Source organism: Phoenix dactylifera, unplaced genomic scaffold (genome assembly GCF_009389715.1).
Source record: "Phoenix dactylifera cultivar Barhee BC4 unplaced genomic scaffold, palm_55x_up_171113_PBpolish2nd_filt_p 001503F, whole genome shotgun sequence".
Classification (NCBI taxonomy): Eukaryota; Viridiplantae; Streptophyta; class Magnoliopsida; order Arecales; family Arecaceae; genus Phoenix; species Phoenix dactylifera.
Window position 1 is genome coordinate 2,756 of NW_024068813.1, and position 23,577 is coordinate 26,332.

At 35.5% G+C, this 23,577-nt stretch overlaps 1 protein-coding gene across 4 annotated transcripts; it reads left to right on the forward strand.

Annotated features, from left to right (window-relative positions):
* Positions 1–12,542: 12,542 nt before the first annotated feature.
* LOC120108703 (protein LIFEGUARD 2-like) lies at positions 12,543–19,509 on the forward strand. 4 transcript variants are annotated; one of them, XM_039122387.1, is made up of 4 exons: positions 12,543–13,427; positions 13,563–13,673; positions 18,827–18,984; positions 19,074–19,483. In XM_039122387.1, exons 1-4 carry the CDS (start codon positions 13,136–13,138, stop codon positions 19,278–19,280), a joined length of 768 nt encoding a protein of 255 aa, XP_038978315.1. In that variant the 5' UTR covers positions 12,543–13,135; the 3' UTR covers positions 19,281–19,483. The 4 variants fall into 4 exon arrangements, with proteins under 4 accessions (XP_038978315.1, XP_038978313.1, XP_038978316.1 ...); XM_039122385.1 differs by having other exon boundaries at positions 12,550–13,427; positions 13,563–13,676; XM_039122388.1 differs by having other exon boundaries at positions 12,557–13,427; positions 19,077–19,509.
* Positions 19,510–23,577: the final 4,068 nt, after the last annotated feature.

The window sequence follows — 23,577 nt, forward strand, 5'->3', positions numbered from 1 at the left end:
TAATGAAACATTAAGCACAAAGTAGCAAATGATACTCAAATATTCCTTTTTCTTAGTGTACTCTGATTTTCAGTCAATACATGTTGAATTATTGCAAGAATATGAATCATATAACTTAAGGCAATAATGTCAGAATAAGATTAATGAGCATAGATCAGAGCCAATTAAGATGATTTCAGAGCAAATTATAATGAAAACATCGAATGTGATTCCAAAGATAGTTTTCAAATCAAGTGTAGGTGGAATCTTTTTCAAGTTAATTCAAGGAGTATTAAGAATGATATTCAAAGAAAGCACGAATGGAAATCCAACCTTCCCTTTTTTGAAAGATCTTTAATAACAAGTATGAAAGCTTATTTATTTAAGATCTTTTGTCCAATATATTAAGTATTTAGCAACATGAGAGCAATTTAATTATTTTTCAGAGTATAAGATCAAAGCTTAAAAAAAAATATAACATCATGTTGGATCATTAATTCTTAATGACTTCAAAGTTCTTATATGATAATAAAAGCATTCGGGCACAAATACCAAAACATGAATTGATGCAATTTATGATATATCTTAGAGCATACATAAAATTCAAAGCTTTGAAAGTTCTTTTAAAGCTCTTTTAAAGACTTTCTTTTATTTCTTTAAAAAGAAGCACATTTTGATACATATAAAAATGAATTGTCACAAAATTGAAGTTCTAAAGAGCAAGCCAATAAGAACTCATTAGTGAATTACAAAATAGATTTTCTAATAAAGACAGATGGAATTCGTATTCAAATAATTTTCAGAACAGCTGATTTGCCGATTAGGTGCATTTTAAAATCTATAGATCTATCATATGTAGCAGCTACTTTTAAATTTGTGTTCACAATAGATACTCAAGGAAATTCAACACATTATTCTTTCCCTTTTTTATTAAACTAGAGGCTCTTAAGATCAACTGTTTGAATTGCAATTTGGTTCATGATTGATGCATAAAATATATTAACCAAATAGTAAGCCTCAAGGTGTATTACAGAGATTTTCATATTTAAATTTCAGATATTTATATAATGAAGAGTATTAGGATCACTTCTCATTTAGTATTCTTTCTCTCTCCTTTAGTTATGGATTTATGCGATTAAGTTCCATATGATCTCTCCTCCTGAAACAATCTTTATAGAACTCAACTCAAGGCAAGCAATGGCAACACAAAGAGGTTCATCAAAATCAATCCATAAAACATTCGAGGAATGCATCAAGTGAAAGTGACTTTTGAATAAGATACAGAATGCATTTAGATTAAATATCTAAAGCTCTCCCTCAAAAGATGCATTCTTCTATAATCATTCTTTTCTTTTTGTTGAATTTCATATTTTGATGACAAGCGTGAATAAAACTGAAATTCTATGATATCAAGAATGTAGAGTGATCTAGAATTATTCAAAATTTGTAGCAATCACTCTTTTTAATCTTTCATAAACAAGTTATGCTTCCTCTTAATCTTTGAGAAAATGTTCTGAAATATTAATCAGAAAGTAATTTATTTGAAGCTCAATTTCTTTCAAAAGCAATTACATTTTCTTTCTTTTAAGAATCATTTGAGTGAGCTGAAATATTTCTAGCTTTAAGATCATTCACTCTTTTAAAAATAGCTTTTTATTTTAGTGATGGAAGCAACAATCATGCAGAAAGGGATATAGAAGATCATTCAGTAAATATTTATAGAATTCAAAATAAAATCATATATTTAGAAACATTTGTTCGCAATCAAGATCATTGAAAAATACATCATTTAGACCAATTTTAGTACACTTTAAAGATAAGAAATGATATGTTTCAGATGCGCATCGGAGCAATCAACCAAGACAAGAAAATTAATTCTGTTTTTCTAAAGTTAAAAATTTTATTTAGAAATCATATTGTTATTCTTCTGAACGATGCGATCCTTGAAGCATATAATCAAGGTTACAAAGATGTAATGATATAAGCATTTTTAAATTAAGTTTAAGCTTTTATACAAAATCGAATTCTGAATTTCATAAAAAATTTTCAAGAAAGCTTCAGGATTATAATTTGAGATATGCATCTTCTACATTGTAGCTCATCATAAATTATTAAGATGGAAAACACATATTTCAAACACATTAGAGCACATTCAGAATCTTTGTATTTAATATTGAGTTTCGGTACAAAATGGAGGATATTTTAACAAGTATTAGGATATTATGTACTAATGTTAGGCAAGTTGAAAGATAAATTATAATCAATTCATTTTGCCTAATTTGCAAATTCAGATTATCTTTTTTTTTAATTTTTTAGAAGATATTCATTAAAATAGAAGTATCATTTTCTTCTCCTTTTTGTAAGTATATTCAACTTTTAGATTTCAAAGGTGATTATGAACGACAAATCTAAAATTTCTTTCAAAAATATTTTTAGAAAAATTCTTATGTAATTTTTCAAATATTCAAGCATTGGAACCGATTTAATACGAAAAAATTTTGATCAAAAGAGTACAAGAGAAATTCAAAATATCATTGATGAGTATGGAATGCAAGTGAAAACAATTTTCATTTGGCTTTGGAACACAAGTTATTTCGAAGTCAAAGGTGAAGCAAAGACTTGTGTACAAAGTTAAAGCCTATTTCAAATTATGAGTATCATAAAAAGAAAAATAAATTTGCTATTGGTAGAAACATATTTCAATTAAATTATTCAAGCATGGAGCATTTCAAACTGAATATTGAAAACATATAATTCAAAGTATGCAAAACATAACAAGCATGTCATGGATCAAAATCAATTCTTTTCAAAAAAAACTTTTTTTATATAATTATGCACTGATTTCATCCTTAAGGTGTGTTTTCAAGTGATTAAAACTTGACTTGATTTTTCTTATATACTTTTATTTACATTGTCATTCATTTCCTCATTTTTTTTGAATTTCTTTCCTTAACCAATTAATGAACATTTTGATTTTGTTTTTCGTTTTTACTTTCTTATACTCTATACTCTATTTTCTCCCTATCCGGTGGAGTTGGAAGGGGCACGAGGTACTACCACTAGCCTCCCTCTTGTGCCATCCCTAATATACTCTACACCGAATAGTTGGGTCAAATAGTGCCGGATACTACCACTAGCCTCCCCATTGGCACCATCCATATGATAAGCAATATAGAAAGGTTAAAATGTTCACTTCAAACTCCTCCTGTTTAAGTATAATTAATTACGGATTTTATCCCTTCTAAAAGAATGCTCACACAAGTCTCACAAATGTGCCGAATATATTATGCTTGTTTTGCTTTTTCTTAAGATTGGAGTATTTGCCTTTACTTAGATTTTACTTTCCTTGAATAATGTTCATTTTCTTTTTTTTATCTCTCTTTCTTTTTGTTATTCTCAAGTAATTTACATGAAAGAGTAGAATAAAGAAATAATCTTATGTATCATATAGATGTACATCATGTAAACAACATTTTCATTATGCTCAAGGATTCATAGCTTCTCACAAGTTATTTTAAATCAAAATTTTAAGCATAAACTTGTATATTTCATGGTTATGACATAGGCAAAAATATATTTTAGTTTGGGCAAACCATGAAACAATTTCTAAAAGCATAAGTCAATCAATACATATATAGACATGATATCAAGAAATTAATAATTAAAGACTTTAATCATGCCACAATAAGATTTAAGTTATTGACTTTGCTCAGCTAATTTATGAGAGAGGTATCTAAAATTACCGATTCATTCTGCATTCTTCAAGTCAAATACATACTATATTTCTTATGTGTAAACTTTTGGCTGAAGAAGGTCCCCTTTCTTGTTTGCATGTGAATATTTATTGTATCTTACGTGGAGGTGTCCTTCAAGTTGAAATCTCTCATTTTCTTGCTTAAGGATCGTGTATTATTAACAAAATCTTTTTCTCTCTTGAAGGAAAGTCATTAGTTTTTTCAAGATACAAAACATTCATACAACATATTTTTTAACTAGATGACTCAATATAAGATATGACAATAATTGAAGATTGAGTCACTTTACTCAAGAGATTGCCTAAATATAAGTAAGCACATGTCACTTGAACTAAAGAGATAGTATCATTAACCAAGATAGTTCAAGAACAAGCATGTGAGATAGTAGGAAGATTCATCAAGGTCAAATCAATTTCTTATTTTCAGAATTAATTTAGCTTAGATTCTATTTGCTTAAAATAAGTATCAATAAGACATGCTAGCTAAGTTTTAATCAAATTATCTTAAACAGTTGTTTCGATCAAAATTTAGATTATGATTCATTTGTTATCAATAAAATATGATTCATTAGAGTTAGATTGAAATCTTGCACAAGAGCACATAATGAGCATACAATCTGGTCTACTAGCTGTATGATAATATAATTATTCAATCATGCTTCAATACAGCTTTAAAACAATAGATCTACCTTGCTCATCCTTTTCAAATTCTACAAGATGGGTTATAGACATACCTTCTTCATGCCAATCTTCTATAAGAGTTTTTCTGTGGACTAACTTTGGTCAATGAAGATTCCCTTTCTTGTTTGTCTTAATTTGAAGTTCGAGAGAAAATATTAATTCATTCATCATACATATTTCAAACTCACCTTGCATGAGCTTAGTAAAATCTTCATATAAATCTTCATTAGTAGAACCAAAAATGATGTTATCAATGTGTACTTTGAGCAAATAATATATCACAAATTCTTCTTTTTGATGCATAGTTTTATCACTATTACTTTCTATCAAAAAGTTACTCAGCTTTTATATCATGCTTTTAGTGCTTGTTCCAAATCACATATTGCTTTATCATATTTGTAATGAGTGTTTTCAAATAAGGTGGTTATTTTACATAGATCTTCTTTAATGAAATAACCACATAGGAGTGCATTCTACTCATTCATTTGACAAAATATAAAGCTTATAAAGCAAGCAAATGATAATGGTGATCTTTACTTCTAATCATGCAAGAATTTTATCAAGATCTATTTCATCTTTTCTTGATTGAATCTTTTAGTAGTCACCAATTTTTCTTCATTAAGCGTATTTCTGAAAAACTCAATTTGGTTCTAATTATTAATAAGTTTTCAGATTTTATTGGCAAGATTTCAAATTTTATCTCTTTCAAAAATAATTTAGTTTAACTTGACCAATTATAATCTTGTTCATTCTTCTTAAGGTATTTTAGTTTCAGATTGTTATATGTAAGCAAAAAAATTAACCATATACATATATAATTTGATTTTAGTGTCTTGATGAAAGATCATTAGTCTCATAAAGAATAAAATGAATTGATATTTTTACAACTAGGATCTTTTCATTGAATATTCTATATGCATTGCTTGATGAATGATATCCAAAGATAGGAATATCTTTATCAGATTTGGCATTATTTTCATAAGAACATATCAAGCATAATATATACGACTGAAAAATATGAAAGATATACAATAGTTTATTTTCTATTTTTCAGAAGATCAAAAGAAGTTTTCATCAAAAATAGATCTAATAGAAACCATATGTATGGCAAGCATTGATGATAGCTTTTAACAAAGATCATTTAAGTAGATGACTATCATACAATATTGTCTTTTTCATTTCTTCAAGAATTCTATTAACCCTATTTTACTTATGGTGTTTTGGTGCAGAAACAATTGTATTCAATATTATTTTCTATGCAAAACTTAACAAGAAATTGGTTTTCAAAACTATGCCATGATACTTCTTTATTTTCACAGTTTGCAAACCTTTTTCATTTGAACCCTTTTTGTGAGTTTGTGCCAATGCAGAAAATATTTCAATTTAAGTGCCAAGAACAAAACCAATGTTAGCTTTGGAAAATCATCCACAATTACAAAATCAAGAAACTTATCTCCTAGGTTCACAATTCTAGAGATCCAAATAAATTCTTGTAGAGAATTTTTAAGGACTATGAGGTGGAAACACTGTTTTTCAGATTTAGAAATGATTATAATTTGTTTCCCTAGATGACATGCATAGCAAACTTTGACCTTACAGAAATTAATCTAAGTAAGCCAATGACAAGGTCTTTTGAGATTAAGTACATACTAGCATGAGTTGATTTTATATGCGAAAAGTGGTTTCTTTAGTCTTGGTATTCATAGTGTATATATTCAAAGGCATACCAAGTATATATTCTCATGTCTATGACCAATAAAAGATAATGCCATGGATAAAAATTCTCAATCAAGCATATAGAGAATTCATAGAGTTATTCTTAATAAATTGATTAATCATTTAGCAACTTATCCAACAGTAAGTAAAGCATGCTATGAAGTGATTTGATTATATTTTTTAAAAATATTACCTATATCACAAAATTGATTAATACCTGTAATTCATGTTTTAATCAGATACTAAGGCAAAGAGAATGATGAGATGCAAGGATTACTAATTTCATTATTCTTTTCATTTCAATTACTTTTCTTAAGTATATTTTAAGTTTCATTCTTTAATATATGTCTATACACCCAATATCCAAATTAACATCTTTTGTTGGAGCCTTGAGTGCTAGACACACCTGCAGAAAATATTCAGGTTTTCTACTTAGGAACCCAAGCTCTTTTGGGTCCTTGCAGGTTAGCTATTATTGTTCCTTTTGGAGCCCATATTTTCTTAATAGCTATTTTGTCCATAGGCTTGCAGATTTTAAGATTGCAAGGAGTGTATTTCCGCATCCTCTTATTAAATTTAACAAACATAGATTTAACATGAGTAGTAGATAAACCTTCAATTTTCTGTTTTTGCCTTTTAGGTTCATCAAATTTGTAATGTACTTATTTAGGAACAACAGAAGAGATTTTGTATAATTTTTGTTCCTGTTTATCAGCATTATAAAAATCTATTTTAAAATAATTAAAAACTATTTTAATAAACATATTCTTGAAAGATTTTTGGGTGTACCAAGATTGATATCCCAATCCAACTTTATCAAATTCAGTTCTTTGATTATTTATCATTAGGTTCAACTTTTCAAAACTCAAAGTAAATCTTTCAACAACAGGTTTTAATTTGTCAACTTCTTTAGTTAATCTTCTGTTATCTTCTGAAAGCAATTCATTGTTTTTTTTAAGTTTATCATGGCTTTCGGTGAGAAGTTAGCTTTTCTGATTTAGTTCTTTATTTTTCTCAATTAAGATTTCAGTTTTATTAGTTAGTTTCAGTTTTTCATCTATTAGGATTTGATTTTCATTCTTCAAGTTCTTGTTCTTACAAATAAGTTTATTATATTTTAAATACAAATCAAAAAAGGCATCATGAAGTTCATCAAATGTAAAATCAGATTGAGTTTCGGCATGTACTTCATTTTTGAATGAGAAATCTCTTTGTGTTCTAGTACATACCTCATCTTCATGTCCCACAAAGCAAAGATTTTCAATTTTAGTTTGCTATTCTTCTTCTTTAGAGCTAGTTTCAGATTCACTAAAAATGTGAGTGCATTCATATTTAACTTCAAGCATATTCCAGATTTTCTTAGCAGTTATGCAAAAAGATATGCTATTAAGTTCACTATCATCTAATGCACAACATAGTATATTCATGTCTTTTGAATTTTGCTGAGCCATTTTCCTATCATAATTAGTGTTTGTGTGTGGACCATTGACTATGATACTCCATAAATCATAATCATGTGCTTGAATGAAAATGCACATGCGTGCTTTTCAATGTGTGTAGTTTATGCCATTAAATAGTGGAGGTATATCAATTAATTGTCCCTCTCCTAGAAAACTATCTATTTGAGTTGTTATGATCTTTGGCTCTTGATCGTGAGATCAACAATTAACCTTAGAGCACCTGCTCTGATACTACTTGTTGCCCAGTAGATACAACCCAAGAGGGGGGATGAATTGGATCTTTTAAAACTTTTCAACTACTTCTAAACTTTTCAATTAATTAAGCTAAGTTGTATAGATGCACAGTGAAATTTAAACTTAGCAACAATTTGATTCTAATCTGATCAAGATTAAAACTATTAAACATCGGACTCAATAAATAATTAGTCTAGATTTCCCCAAGCAAGCATTTCAATACAATGAATCTTAATGCAGTTTTATTAAATGAAACTTGATTAAACAATTTGAATATACTTGCAACTAAAGGATGCACGGATAAGAGTTAAGCAAGCAATTCAATTAGATATTTATCTAAGTAAGTAAGTGAGGAAATTAAACAATGAAAGAAAGTATCACAAACACAACAAATGTATAGTGGTTCGGTGCACCCCAGCACCTACATCCACTCCCCAAGACCTCTTGAAAATTTTACTATAATCCCTCAGATTACAGCCGGTTGTTTTACAAGCTCACAACCTAACTTATTGTTTTCACGAGATCACAACGAACTCGGTCGGTTTTCACAGGCTCACCGACTAGAACCACTCGATTGTTTTTCCGGGTTCACAATCAAACCTAGTTGATTTTTTCCGGTTCACCAACCACAACCTTATACCGTTGGTTTTTCTTTTGGCTTACCAACAAATCTTAACCCCTTGATTCAATCCCTTGATTGAATCAAGTTACAAGATATTAGAACAAGAGTTTAAAACAAATACAAGCTTCTTAAACAAGCAGATATAACAATGTAAACAAATAGAGTAAAGAGAAGAAGCCCTCAACCAAGTTTTGCAAATGAAGGAACTCGGCTTTTTCTTTACTTGACCCTCTTCTGATTTCGCACGAGGTAGAGGATCACTGAGGCAGCACACAGTTGGAGAGGAAGCTTTGGGATTCACTCGGATGCTCTTCTTCTCTCTCTTTTGCTTTGAATGGTCCTTTTGTGCTTTTGGGAGGTTTCTCTTGAAATCTTTTTGAAATCTCTTTCCTATGTGTTTTCTTCCACTTTCTTAACTTCTCCTCTAGCTCTCCCTTTGATTTTATAGCTTTGAATGGTGTGGGAACAAAATCTAGCCATTAGAGACAAAAATAGGGCCGTTGGAGTTGAGAAAAAACTAGCCATGCCTCCCAGCGGCTGCAGCACGAGTCGACTCAACTGAAGCAGGAGTCGACTCGTGAATAGGAGTCTGTCGGCACTGCAGCTGGGAGTCGACTCGACTGTAGCTGGAGTCGACTCGAGCATTGTAGTGTTGAAAATCAACTCTCTGTCTTTTTGTCTATTCTCAGTCGGAGTCGACTCACAGAGTTTCGGAGTCTCGAGCACTGTTCCTTGAAACTCCAAAGTGCCAGAGTCGACTCTGAACTTCCAGGAGTCAACTCGAGGACTATCCTTTTGAATCTTTCTTTGAATTTGCTCCTCCAACTTAAATCCTTTGAACTTAAAACTTGGGCCAATGAAGTATAGCTTTTTTTCAACTTTTTGAGAGCTTTTGAGGTCTTCTTCTATTCTTCCAACTTGTTATGTTCCTTGCAAAATAAATATCTTTCTTCTTGCAACACAAACATTAGTAATTATACTTCAAGGTTTTGTGATCATCAAAATCAATCTTTGGGTCAGCAAGGTTTATTGAAGATTGTTTAGAATACCATAAACCTATGTTTTGTGCTCTATTTAAATATCTTAATATTTTTTTAACCGTACTTAAGTATGAATTTTTACGATTAGATTGATATCTAGCACAAATGCAAACACTAAACATGATATCAGGTCTACATATAGTAAAATATCATAGAGATCCTATTATGTCTCTATAAAGTTTTAAATCCATGTTTTTCCTATGCTCATCTTTATCTAATTTACAAGAGGGTTCATAGGGGGTACTAATATACTTTGCAATCTCCATGCGAAATTTTTTTAAAATTTTTTTGCACTTTCTTTGGCTAATGAAGATCCCATCTCTTATTTACTTGATTTAGAGATCGAAAAAGAATGTAAGTTCACCCATTATGCTCATCTCAAATTCTTTCTATACGAACTTAGCAAAATTTTGATGTAAATTTTATTAGTTGCACCAAATATAATACATAAACATAAATTTGTACAATTAATGTGTCATTATTTTTTATAAATAAAGTTTTTCCATATTTTCTCTCAAAAAATTATTTTCTTAAAAAAATTATTTACTCTTTCATATCGAGCTCTAAGAGCTTACTTTAAACCATACAAAGCCTTATTAATTTAAATACATAATTTAGAAATTTATAATTTTCAAAACCAGGCGGTTGTTCCATAAACTTTTTCAACAATAAAACCATTCAGAAAGGCACTTTTAATATTCATTTGAAATAATTTAAAATTTATGTAGCAAGCAAATGGAAGTAATAAACTGAGAGTTTCTAGTTTTGTTATAAGTGCAAAAGTTTCATTAAATCAATACTCTTGGTTATATCCTTTAGTAACGAATTAGGCTTTGTTTCTTATTAGGATTCCATCTTCATTTAATTTGTTTCTGTAAACCCATTTAATTTCAATTATAGGATAGTCCTTGGGTCTACTTTAGTTTCTTGTTATTATGGCCATTCTAAGGTCGACTCATCTATTTTTGGGGTCGACTTTAGTTTGACTGGAGTTGGCTCATAAATTCCATGGGTTGACTCGCCAATACGATAATTTTTTTAGCTTTCTATTTTTTCTTCGTGGCCATTTAGGGGTCGACTCGCTATTGTCTAAGGTCGACTTTTGCTAAGTTGGAGTCAGCTCGTATTCTTCATGGATCGACTCATAAATGCGATAATTTTTTGGCTTTCTAACTATCCTCTGAGACTGTTTTAGGGTCGACTTGTAATTTGCTGGAGTCGGCTCATAAAGGCGTATCAGTCAACGACAGTATGCCGGAGGCAACTCATTGCAAGCTTGGGGTCGACTCTTGAGAAAGCTCAGGATAAATTTTTTTGTGCTTGTATGTGAGCTTTCAAGGAATGTTTTCATGGTCTTCTTGAAGTTTAGTTTCTTGATGTGGAGCTTCAGATAAAAGATTTTCTTCTAAGAGTAACTGAAGGCTTTTCTCTTTGCTTTCTGAAATTAATCGATTAAACTCAAAGCAATAGATTAGTAACTTTTGATTCCAATATTTTGCATCATCAAAATCAATGTTTTAGAGTAAATAGTCTGGATCAAAGAGATCGAATGGGATCGCTGCATGTCACTACGCTCAATCGGCGGTGATCTCGATGTCGAGCACCCATAAGTCGACGTTGGACGGTGGAAGAATGGTTTTAGGTGACACTCTGATGTTGGATCCGACCTGAAATAGAAAAAAATAAAGAGGTCCACCTACCGGAGTGTGTCCATCAAGGGATCTCTGATGCCTAAGTCAAATACAACTCTTAATAAATAAGAGGAGTCTTGAGAAGGGCAGAGAGGTAATGCAAGAGAGTTGAAAGAGAACTTATCTGGAAAGCCTCCAAAAATGTAATATATAGGTAAAGATCAGAGCCTATCGTTGAGTAGTTTGGAGCTATATGTTGGTTGAAAAGGCAACAAATCGCATATTTCGCCTTTGAGTCTCGCCTACATTTTTTGCTCACAAGATTTGCTCGAGTATCCCATTTGTAAGGAAACAGTTAATGATCACAACAGAGTTGTCACCAACTATGGAAAAAGTTTAAAATATAGAGAATTTTTCGTATGCTTTTTGGGCCAGCCATATGGTAAGCTTTGAATGGTCAGCCTGTGGCTAGGTTGCGAACTTTCATTAGTCGGTTCGCTTTATTGGAAGAGGTCGGTTTTGAGGTGTATTAGGTCTAAAAAAAAAATAAAATCCTATTAGGTCTAAATCAAAATAAAATCCTTTTCATATCAGGTTTGGATACAAAATTTAATTCACAAATTTATCTATAGTATTAAAAACACAAATATTTTTTTTTTAAAAATAGAGATGATCAATCCTCATAAAAAAGAAAAAAAAGAAAGAAATATAGTTGATCAACTAACCAAACACTCGTTATTTGTAAATTCATGAGTCTGGCTAACATGTTTAACTTGAAAGTAATTTGGGTATTAAAGTATTGTGTGGATTAATCTTGGACATGATCTCAAATCTTAATCGGTTTAATTTTGAGATACTCATTCTTGCCTTGGCCTAGCATGCATACATTACACACACATCCATCAAAAAATTGACTTGCTAGCATAATATAATATTTTAATAATATGGTGGTTTCTCGTACATTTCAAGTTAAGCCAACTACAACTCAAAACCAGCAAAAATAGCTTGTAGCATAGTTCATATACTCAAAAATCAATTCTAGCAAGCTTAGTGCATGTCCAAGGATCATTTTCAACACGGCTTGGTTCCAATCATTATCAAAAGTTTTACAACTCAAAAATTTTACAAATTTTTAAATAAAAATAAATTTCCAAAATATGTTCACAACTTACAAGCAGTAGTTTTAACAATTTTACCGTGTTAACTCTGAATATAATATTGGTATCAAACATTCGTTGAATCTTCTTTTTTTTTTTTTTTTCTTCTTTAAACTCAGTATAATTTGGGTTCATTTATCTAGGTCTTTGTTCAAAGGCTTGGCACTTGACGTTCCGCATTTAATTTTTGCTTGCAAATAAAAGAAAAAAAAAAGAGGGATATGTCTTTTTGTAAGGTCGTGATATGTTCACGCGAGCACATTTTTGTACTCTTCTTCTGACTTGCTCAAGAAGTTATCCTTTCCAATCTGCGCCTATTGCAATAACCTACGGCGCTTTTTCAATGCCAAAAATAGTCTATTTTTATGCTGTGCCAATCCAACACAAGTTCTTATTTGGTTTTCTTAAATTTGTTGTTTTAACATTGGGTTATAATTCGATGATAGATAAAGAGATCTATCCATCTCCATCTCCGGCCTATATTGGTTTCTCGCAGTAGGCAGTCCATATGATGGACGGCTAGGATCTGATGTGATCTTTTATTTCTTTATTTTTTTTTTACGTTTTTGTTTTGGCAATGCCGCGGCTTCCTTTAAAAAAGAAGTATACGTCCGAGCCATGCTAGCGGATACTCCCCCGCGTGTCCGCCATTTCCTCTTATTTACGTCTCCTCATTCCTTCTCTCTTCCCGGTTCTTTCCCCCTCCCTTCTCAAAAAAAAAACCCCTTCCTGGTTTCCACACTCGGCATCTCCGCGTCTCCACCTCCGCTATAAAATCCCAACCCTTCCATCCCAAAACCCAGTCTTCTCCTTCGAAGAAGTCCTCCAAAGACCCTAATTTGCCCTCGCTGAACCCTTACGATGGCGGAGATGTCGAAGCCCCAGGAGCTGGAGACCCAGAAGAAGGGAGGGGACATCGAATCCGGCGCCGCCGGCACCGGTGGTGGAGCGTTGTACCCCAAGATGACGGAGGACCCCCGGCTCCGATGGGCCTTCATCCGGAAGGTGTACTCGATCCTCACCGCCCAGTTCCTCTTCACCGCCGGCGTCGCCGCCGCGATGACCTTTATCCGGCCGATCCCGGACTTCGTGCTCTCCCACACGCCGGCCTCGTGGGCGGCCTATTTCGGGCTTCTCCTCTCGCCGCTCATCGGTAATGCTGCTTAATGCTGGAGAAAACCCGGAATTTTTTTTTTTTGGATTTTGTCTAAGGTACTGATTTGTTTTGTTCTTTTCTTTTATTTTTTTGTTGGGGGTGGGGGGTGGGGTGTTGCGGGCAATGGAACAGTGCTGTGGCCGATGTTGCACTACCGAGAGCGCCATCCGGTGAACCTGTTTTGGCTCGCGCTGTTCACGCTCTGTACCAGCTTGTCAATCGGGGTGGTGTCTGCAACCTTAGGTGGTAAGGAAAGAACCCTATATTCTTGTTATCTTTTGTGTTGCTGATGGAACCCAATACAAGAAAATAAAAGAAAAGAAACAAACAAACAAAAAAAAAAGAAGAAATCCTTGCTGTGATATTGGTTTTCAAGCAGTGATAGTTTTCCATATGTGTTGGACAAGAAAGACCCGCTTTTAGTGTCATAATGGTACTGAGCTTTGGGTAGAAGCATGAACAATGGCTGGTTGCGGACTTAAAGGTGATGGAAAAAGATACATCAACCATAAGCCATGGACTGAATGGTTCTGAATTTTGACAGGCTTCATTTAAAGCTTAATCACTCATTGTTCAACAAGGCAGAAATCTGAGTTTCTGATGGGTTAACTATGACTAACTCTGAGATGAATGGATAGATAAATTGCACATGCGTGCAATGTTGAGAAGAGGAAGATATGCCATGTCTGCAGTTAAATTCCTATGTTTAGATAGTTGTGATATCTGCTCATGCCCCATCAAGATCAAGCTTCAAGCAGCTGTATGAAATGAAAGAAAGCTTGCAACACAAAAACATAGTTTTGCTTCATGGAGAGAAAGAAATTGGAGTGCGACTTAGTTGATATTATAAATTGAGCTGGTTGACCTTTTTATGAGTGGTAGCTTTACAAAAATGAAAGTTAAATTACATATACTATTTTTCTAAGCATTAGGTGAATGAAAGATCTTTCACTATCTGAGTTGGCTGTAGAGAAGTGTTATCAAAATGCGAAGGCTGACTACTAACTTAAGATATTGACTCGATCTACCAAAGCCTCTAAAGAATAAAAGTTTTATGTCTTCGGACTCATTTAGCATATTCTTGTAGGAATGCAGGATCATGAGAAAGAACAAGGTTATTCTCGGTAGCAAAAAAAATAACAATATTTATATGTGGATGCTATATCAAAATGCGACTAAAATAAGAATTATATGTATCATAATTTGACTACTGTTTAGGTACAGTATCTGGTGGGTATATATGAAATAAGTTTAAGAGTTTAAGAGTGGAAAAAGGACCAAGAAAACAGCATTGTCTACTAATTTTAAGCATTCCAAACAATGAAATTGATTAGGGAAGTTAACATTGCTGGATTTAGGTTATTCTGTCTCAAGATTCATGCATACATTAATCGAGCAATTAATTTGTATAAAAAAAATGTATAAGTAGGTATTCTGTTGTGTGTTAAAGATTTAATAAATCTTCAGTATATGTTGCAAGGATTTTTATATTTGAATTACTTATTAACACATCTAGTTAATTTACTGATTATGTAGTTTTATATTATTCTAGAATGTTTTGAAGTGTACATATGCTTAGTTGTAGTCTTGCTATTCTATGGGTTATCAATTCAAGGTCATCATGAGCTTTAAATTTTATTCTGCTTTGTAGTATGAACGAATGCACTAAATTTTGCTATCATATGAAGATAACATGCACATCATACAAGGAATTAGAGATGAAATTTGTATCCCCAAAGAACCCATGCAATATTAGGTTACTAGTTCAAGCTCATCATGGACTCTAATTGTTTTATTCTGGCTTGTAGTGTGAAAGAACCCATTAAAATTATATAGTGATGTAACAGCTATATGCAAATCATACAAGGAATTAGAACTGAAACATTCATCATAAAATAAACCAATGAAACAAATTTGCATGCTCATTTGGTACAGCAAGACTGATGCTGGGAACTGCAGTTTTGTGAAACAATTCCTTGCCTCATCAGGTTGTAATGCAAGTGTATTGATAATTCGCAGTGGTAGGGATGGGGAGGTGGTGTGAGAAGAGATTTGAGTAAGCTAGGAAAGGAGGAGATATGGAACAAAGAAGAGAAAAAATGCATGAAAATGCTCTATAGCTGTATACTAGCTACTATTAGAAGAAAATTTTCATAGCTTAAGGGGAATTCTGTGTTTTATACTTATCAGTCTATATGCTTAATGAAGTGAATGAATTTTTGCTATTAGCTTAGTAGGTTGCTACATGAAACCACAAATTCGAAATCACCGAGATAGTTCAAACAACTTGAAAGATTGACTTGATTTGATATCTATGATGCATGAATTTTATGTATAAATGCTGTCATGATATTTTCTAGATCACAAAACCTGTGAAGTCACTTGTGACAACTTGAAACCTGATCAAGATTTCTTTGAGTTGAAACTTGAAATGTCCTCATAATGTTATGTTGGTGGGTCAGTTTAACCAAGTCTTAAGTTGACTAAAAGTCCTTGAGCTATACTTGGGGAAGAACGAAGGCAAAGATGGAGATGGTAGATGAAGAGAGTGGAGATGAACAAGCTGAGAGAAGAAAAGGAGGGAGAATGTGAAATCTAGGAAGAAAACATGACGAGGATAGATTTTTAAATTACTTAACCTTAAAAGACATATATAAATAAGGAATGAACGACTATCCCAGAACAAAATCCTGATGATTCTATCACTTTTCTGGCATTAACATAACCGAGGATACTTTTTAGTCTTAACCTTGAACAGGAGACCTGTAAAGACACCAAATCTCTTTCTGAAAATTTAACAAACTGCAAAGATTTAGGTTTTCGCGAGTTACTTCAATTATCTAAAAACTTTGCTATAACCTTTTTAATGTTTCAAAAAATATCCTGCAAATAAGGTCTAGCTCTGCTTATCCTGCAGTAAAGCTTATTTGATGGAAAAAAGTAATTGATAAAGCTGAAAATTACATCTAAATGTATTTTGTCAGGTTGAATCACATTAACAGACAAAAGGTTGGTTAACTTCGTTTTGGAAACTGACTTCATCATTCAGCAAATGGTTAAATACTTCACAATAAATGAATAGCACAAAAAAAAAAATTGTATGTGTAATTGCAGCTAATGGACCATATGATTACTAAGCTTGATTTTACAATAAGAAATAAATTAAATCTAAACACAGCTTACTAAGAGGAGGAGCAAAAGTTTTCACACTTGTAGTTAGGGCAAGAAAGTGGAGACAAATGCCTAGTTAGAGACACGGGATTGCATGCTGCCTAAACTTAACAAACACCTTGGCTGGTTCCCTGATAGATAGCATTAAAAAAGAAGAAACAGTTAAAATTGAGAAATATATATGAATAACTAGGAGATTATAAATCAGGAATTAAGGGAAAAATATTCAATGGTTGAAACATTTTTTCATTTATCCTACTATCAATTTTCACGTAATATGGCATTTTGCTGGACAAATATATGAAAGTTTTGATAGACCGCATGAAATAGAAAAAGAAACAAGCTTTGACAAAGCAACCCTGTAAGATGATAAATAATCAATATAAATTTGTAAAAAAAGAATTAACCAAGATCATGGAAACCTGTAATTAAGATAAGATGTAAGGGCACCAGTGAGAGGGTTACACACTACACTCACGTCACCTAATATCCTGGCCTATCCCAAAAGCCAAGAACCAACTAATATAGGTTGCCTAAGTCTTTGCAGGTGTTTTAGGTGCAGACAAGGTGGTCAGGCTGCATGCAAGTCCCACCAGGCTGTTGTTATGTAAGCTGGGAGACCAAGGGCCTGCCTTAGCTAAGGTGGTGATCATGAAATAGTTGTTTATTTCACCCATTTGTGCTGACATAGATTCCACAGACCCATCCTTGTAGTTTATACTTTTTGACCTGGCTTAATTGGCCTTACATGCATCAGAGTCATTGGCCTAATTGAACCCATATAGGTGAGTCATCATCAGAATATTGAAGCAGTGTGAGCCTTAACTTTCTAATTCAATATCCATCCATTTATGCTCTATTTAGCTGGGTTTTGGCTCCATTACTGATACTTTCCTACCAGAAATCCAACACATCTCCAGGTTGTTGGCATAGAGAGGCATAGAATATTTGTTGATGTCAAAAAGATCATGTGTGTTAAAACACTTTATCCTCCTTTGTATCTCTAGATTTCCAGATTACAGCTCTTTGTTTTGTTTGTTTTGCAAATTTAAATTTTTAAATTACAGTTATGAAATATTTAGGAGATCTTGGATTTTTCAGCCAAAGTGATGTTGTGGAGAGAAAGAGGATGAGAAAAATAATTATAGAAGTATGTTATCTTATTGTATAAAGTTCAGACTTTCATTTTTGTTGGCCTTATGAAATAGTCGACAAATTAACTAAGCGTTAGATGATTTTTCCATACCCTCAAGTTGGCCCTTCTAGTTGATATCCTAGAACTTTTGTACTTGATTCACATGTCTGATATAAGAGGAACATTCAGGTTCTGAATGCATCAAACAATGCAGGGATAAGGGAGGAAAGAAAGGGGTCTGGCTAGAAGAAAGTTATTCCTTTGTAGAGGGCCCACAGCATATCAGTCCATCTTGCTTTTGGGGGACTGTATGCATGCTTACTACAAGAAAGTTATGTGACCAAAGAGATGCTTGAGCATTCTGGTCATATAAGAGAATGGGCATCAGAAGCTCTATAATTGATCCATTTATTAAGGCTGGTATATTTCGAAACATTATCTAAGTATGCATGCTTGCATCAGCTCTCTCTTGTGACTGAGTCTAGCCAGACATAGCAGAATGTATCCTATCATCTATGAGTTCTGGAGTCAGGGTTAATGCTCGTTCCGATGGGATCCACTTGTGAGAATAGCTTAAAATTACACCATACAGACTAAATTAGAATTTTTACAACTAGATTGACAATAATCCAGAAGGTCATATATCAGCTGGTCCTGTTTGCCTATTCTTTTTTGTTGAACGTTAAGTAGGGCTGCATGCTTTTGACATACTCTTGGTTGAAATTTGAAAATAAGGACAAGTCTCAGAATGCAACTTCAAATGGACGGAGCTTAGATTCTCAAAGTGGAACCCTGATGGAAATGGATAAAACTATGGATTTTTTTAATCATTGTATTTGTCTTTAGTACAATGTTGTAGGCTCTTCCTATCTGTCAAACATTGGACACAACATGATTAGGGAAATGAATAAAAGATGCTTAATAGATGGATAAATCTTGTTTATATGTAGTTCTATCTCCTTTTGGTGCTTTGTCGTTCTTAGCATGATATCTTTAAACTGTCAAATGTTGCTTCATAACCTGAAGTAGTGACTTGTCAAAGGATCTATTAACAACCAGTTTTGTTACCAAGTCCTAAAATTGTTTACAGGTAGAGCTCTTTTGCAAGCTGTAATTCTGACAGCCACGATCCTTGTTGCTCTCACCATCTACACATTCTGGGCTGTCCGCAAAGGTCATGATTTTGCCTTTCTTTATCCTTTCTTGTTTTCCTGCCTTCTGGTTCTGCTGGTGTTTCTCATCATCCAGGTAATTAGACTGTTAACCATGTTTTTCCTCTCCCTTCTCACATGTAAGCCACTCTCTTGAACCTAACCTATGTTACTGTTGATGGCCAGCAGCTTTGCTTTCCACTGACAAAGATCGCAAGGGCAATCTATGGGTGTGTGGCATCGGTTGTCTTCTCTGCCTTCATTGTTTACGACACTGACAACCTAATCAAGCGCCACACCTATGATCAATACATTTGCGCTGCCATCTCCTTGTATCTTGATGTCATCAATCTCTTCATCTCCTTGCTTACTTTCTCTGCTGCTGTTGAGTGATCAGCCTCACCATGGGTCCTCTCAGTCACTTTCTACTGTCAAGGCCCAAGATGCTCCTGAAAACATACTTGATCGTCTTGTTATCTGGCTCTTACATAACTTTAGATGCTTGCACTACTTTTTCGCTGATATATTGTAATTACTCATCGAGGAGCAATTCTGATAGTTGAACTGCTTCTCAGCTTTTGAAATGCAAGTTGTTTCAAAGTGGCCTTTACTGTGCCCTAAATGCTCCTGTTTTTGCATGTGCAAGATTGCTGTTGAATTGGTAAAGCTATATGTTGGCAAATATTTATACAAAATTTTGCAATCATATCCCTCTATCTCAAGTTATGAAAAGCTCTCATTGCTGTTCTCTTTCAACAAAGTGGGTCCTCATGCCAGTGTGCCACTGGCTCTGTCATGATTCCTATATACAGAAGTGAAAAGCTGTAAAAAGTAGTGTTTTATATGTACATGGATCCAGATATTTCCAACCTGAACGCCCAACAAGATTGAAGGGGCATGAAGAAAAAAAAAAGTACAATCGAGGGGATCCTTTTCTCTTTTTATTGATGATGTCTTCTTCTTACCTTTCTTTTGTACAGGAGATGAACCCAATTCCCAGATTCACTGCCGACATCCTTGTGAAAGTCTTTGGCAGGTGAGCCGCTGCTTCTGAGCTTCGATCTCATTGCTGAGGATGGTATGGCGGGACACTCCTGCATGTGCATCTTGTACTCTTTCAGCTCCTAGAATCCCAACTCCTGTCATTCCACTATCCTCAGCCCAATGCCTTTGCTTTCCACCTTCTGATAAGTCTCGGCACGAAGGCTGATGCAAGGTTAGTTGCTTTCTTTCCTCAATGTCATGCCAATACAAGGTTAAGTTGCTTTCTTTCCTCAATGAAAACATGCTGTCATTCTTCGTGGAAGCAGATGTTGCAATGGTGGCATTGTCTGCAATTGCAATGCCTGCAGCCGCTGCACCAACCACTGATACCGCTGCATGGAGATGATGCTGCATGCACAGGCCATCTTCACCATCCTGTTCTTATAACCACCTGTTGACTGTCTTTTCCTTTTTCCTTTTCCTCCCTCTTCTTATTCTTATTTTTCCACTAGGTAAGCAAAAGCTAAAAATTATACGGCCATCTTCATCCAATGTCTCAAAACCATGAAACAAATTGCTCTGTCTGCTGCTAAGGGTGCCAACTGGTTGAGTTAGTGAAGTTGCTGAATATTGAATACTGGTGACAGGTTCAATCCCGCCCTCTCCAGGATTTGGATTGGTCTATGAGCAATCTATTCTCGTAATTTGTGTTAACCTCTTGTCTGTAAGTTCTTTTGAATTTTGTTAACTTGTCTTCAGGCTATCTGTTCATTATCAGCAACCATAAAGGGAACTTGATGATTTTTGAAGAATTAGATCCCATCGCTCTTCAATTGTTTCAATTTCAGTCCTTGAGTTGGTTTCTTCACGATATGCAGCACTAGTTTCCCAAGTAATAAATACTTCATGATGGATCTCTAAAAGCCCCCTTCCAATTCCCTCCTTTGCCACTGCCCTGAGAAGGCATCATCTGTATTTAATTGACACATGTCAACCTCCAAACTGTCTTGCTGCTTCTCCAATATGAGGTTTGTTTGGCTGCGCTGATCGCCCATGTAACTGCACGCATTGCACGGCTAACAGCCTATCTTTGTGTGTCCTTGTGCATGGTTGCATGCATGCATGCATGTTGCTGTTTTTGTTATGTTTATACACAGCAAACAGATATTGAGGTGTAGGGTCAGTGATATGATTACCCCTGGTGCGGGCGGATGGAACGAGGTGCTGATTCGAGAAGCATTTGGGGAGCGGTTAGCTGAGAGCGTCTTGGATCTTCCGATCCCTGTTGGGGAGACGATGGACAAGTTGGTTTGGACTCCAATAGGGAGGATGAGGGTGCATGCTAGAGACCTGCAGGCATTGATGAGGAAGAAGACCATCCGGCATATTGAGGGTGGGTGGATATGGAGGCTGCGTGTTCACCTTTGAGTGGCCTTATTCATCTGGAATGTGGCTTGGGGATGTCTTTCGATCCGTAGTATACTGATAAGAAGGGGCGTCATGACCACTCCAATGTGTAAGGATTGCCCCGACACGGAGGAGACTATTAGTCATGTTCTTCTTAGCTGCCCTCGGCCGATGCAAGCGTGGAGGAGTGTGGCACTTCCTTTGCCGCAAGTATGGGGGTCGGCAGAGGACTTATTACATCACCTGAGGGTATCTATGAGGAGACCGGAGACGATGGAGTGGGGTGTCACCTGTGCCTACTTGGTTTACCATATTTGGTTAGAAGAAATGCTCGCACCTTTGAGGGTAGGAGGGCATCCCCGAGAGTTGTGGTTGACAGAGCTATCCGTCATTCGGTCGAGATCATCAACACTACTAGGGCAATTTCACCTGGGAGGGCTAGGGACATCTGGAGTTCCCACACTGCTGTCATAGCACTTAGAGTCACTTTTGTCACTTGGGAACCATCATCTCCTGGTTACCTCAAGGTGAACTTCGACGATAGTGTGTTAGCCGGAGGAGATAGAGGAGGAACGGGGTTTGTGATCCGTGATCACAACTTCAGATTGATTACCGCAGGTGGGCGGCACATTTGTAACACGACAGTTATAGAAGCGGAACTTAAGGTGGCATGAGAGGGCAGCACTTATGTGAGGAGTGTTCTAGGGGCTGATGATATCATTCTGGAAGGAGACTCCGCTATGGTAGTTGATTGTATCCGGGATGCTGAGCAATAGGGCGACGACCATTCTCTCCTTAGGGATATTCAACGGATGGCAAGAGGTTGTGACTCCTTTCAGGCTGCTCATGTATATCGGGAGGCAAACAGAGCGGCAGATTGGGTTGCCTCCTTTGCTGCCCATCATTCTGAAGAGGTCTCATGGATATGGGCTGATACTATACCCCTATTTTTATACCACATTATGTTTCTTGATTCAGTTGCACTCATGCCAGATTAACGTGAGCGACTATTATAACAAAAAAAGAAAAAGAAGCGGATGTTGACGTGCTTTGCCCGTGGAACATGCTTTTCAGGAGTACGATTCAAAACACATGCTAAGGATGCACCAGTCCATGTGACTTTGGCGACCGAGGGTAATCCATGCATTGGCTCGTCATCAGATGGTCAAAGAAATGGTCATCTTCTTGTCATAAACCCACGGGAGAATGATCCAAAGTTTTTCCATCAGATATCCACGAGCAGTCTCGACAGGTTTCTGAAGGAGTAGAAGCTTCTTGGTTCCCTAGAAAGCCAAAGCATAAATTACAACCAATTATGCTCAGCTGCTTCCAATTCATAGGGTTAAAAGGTTTTAGGTAAATCTGTGTAATTGTTGAGATCTTTAAACAGGGCCATCTCGCCGCATTAAAGCCTCTCCATCTTCATGTGCATCATGGTCATCATATTCAACAGCTGAGAGAAGGGCCATTGTTACCAACACCTTAAGAGTTGCTAGTTCTTCCCAATTAATTCTATCAGCACATCTGCCTCTACTGAAAAAAATAGAACTTGGCACGTGTCGGGCGGGTGGGTGGTTGTCTGGCTTCAGCTCCCTGGGCTGCCGTTGGACTACTGGAAGAAGAAGACGATTTTTAGGATCGCAGCGAGGGCCGGCATTCCCCTGGCGCTGGATGACTACACGGAGCAGAGGCATAGATATGGTTATGCGAGGGTGAAGGTGGAGATGGATGCTTCTGCTCCTCTGCGAAAGGCGGTCTGCTAGTGGTTTGTCGGAGGAGCAGGAGCTCACCACCGCCCCTCGTGTCAGTGCACGGACGGCCTCCTTGGGCGGAGCAACAGGTCTTGCAGGGTGGTGATGCTCCTCGACACGGGGAGGTGGAACCTCATGGACGACGGCTGACCCGTGCCTTCTCGGTGGCGGCGGATCTGTCGGAGCGAGACACGGCGGCGACGCTCGGGCCTAGTCCGGGGGAGGTGGCGGCCCGACTGGGTGATGGGGAAGGTGGCATCGGCAGTGGCTCGGAGAAGGAGGTAAGTCTCTTTTCAGACGCTGCCTCACTATCTAAACTGTGCCAAATGGCGCGGGTGAGCAGCGGGCCTTGTTCTAGTTTTGTGCCAATTCTGGGGAAGGGGAAACTTGTGGATTTGGTGGTTGGGAGGGACTCTGTTGATAGTGGAAGGAAGCAGGGGGAGACTGAAGCTTGTGGCATGGCTTCTGTGGGTACCGTGTGCCATATGGCACAAGGGAATAGTAGAGGACAACATCTTCAAATTCTTCTCCAATTAATGGCTTCATCG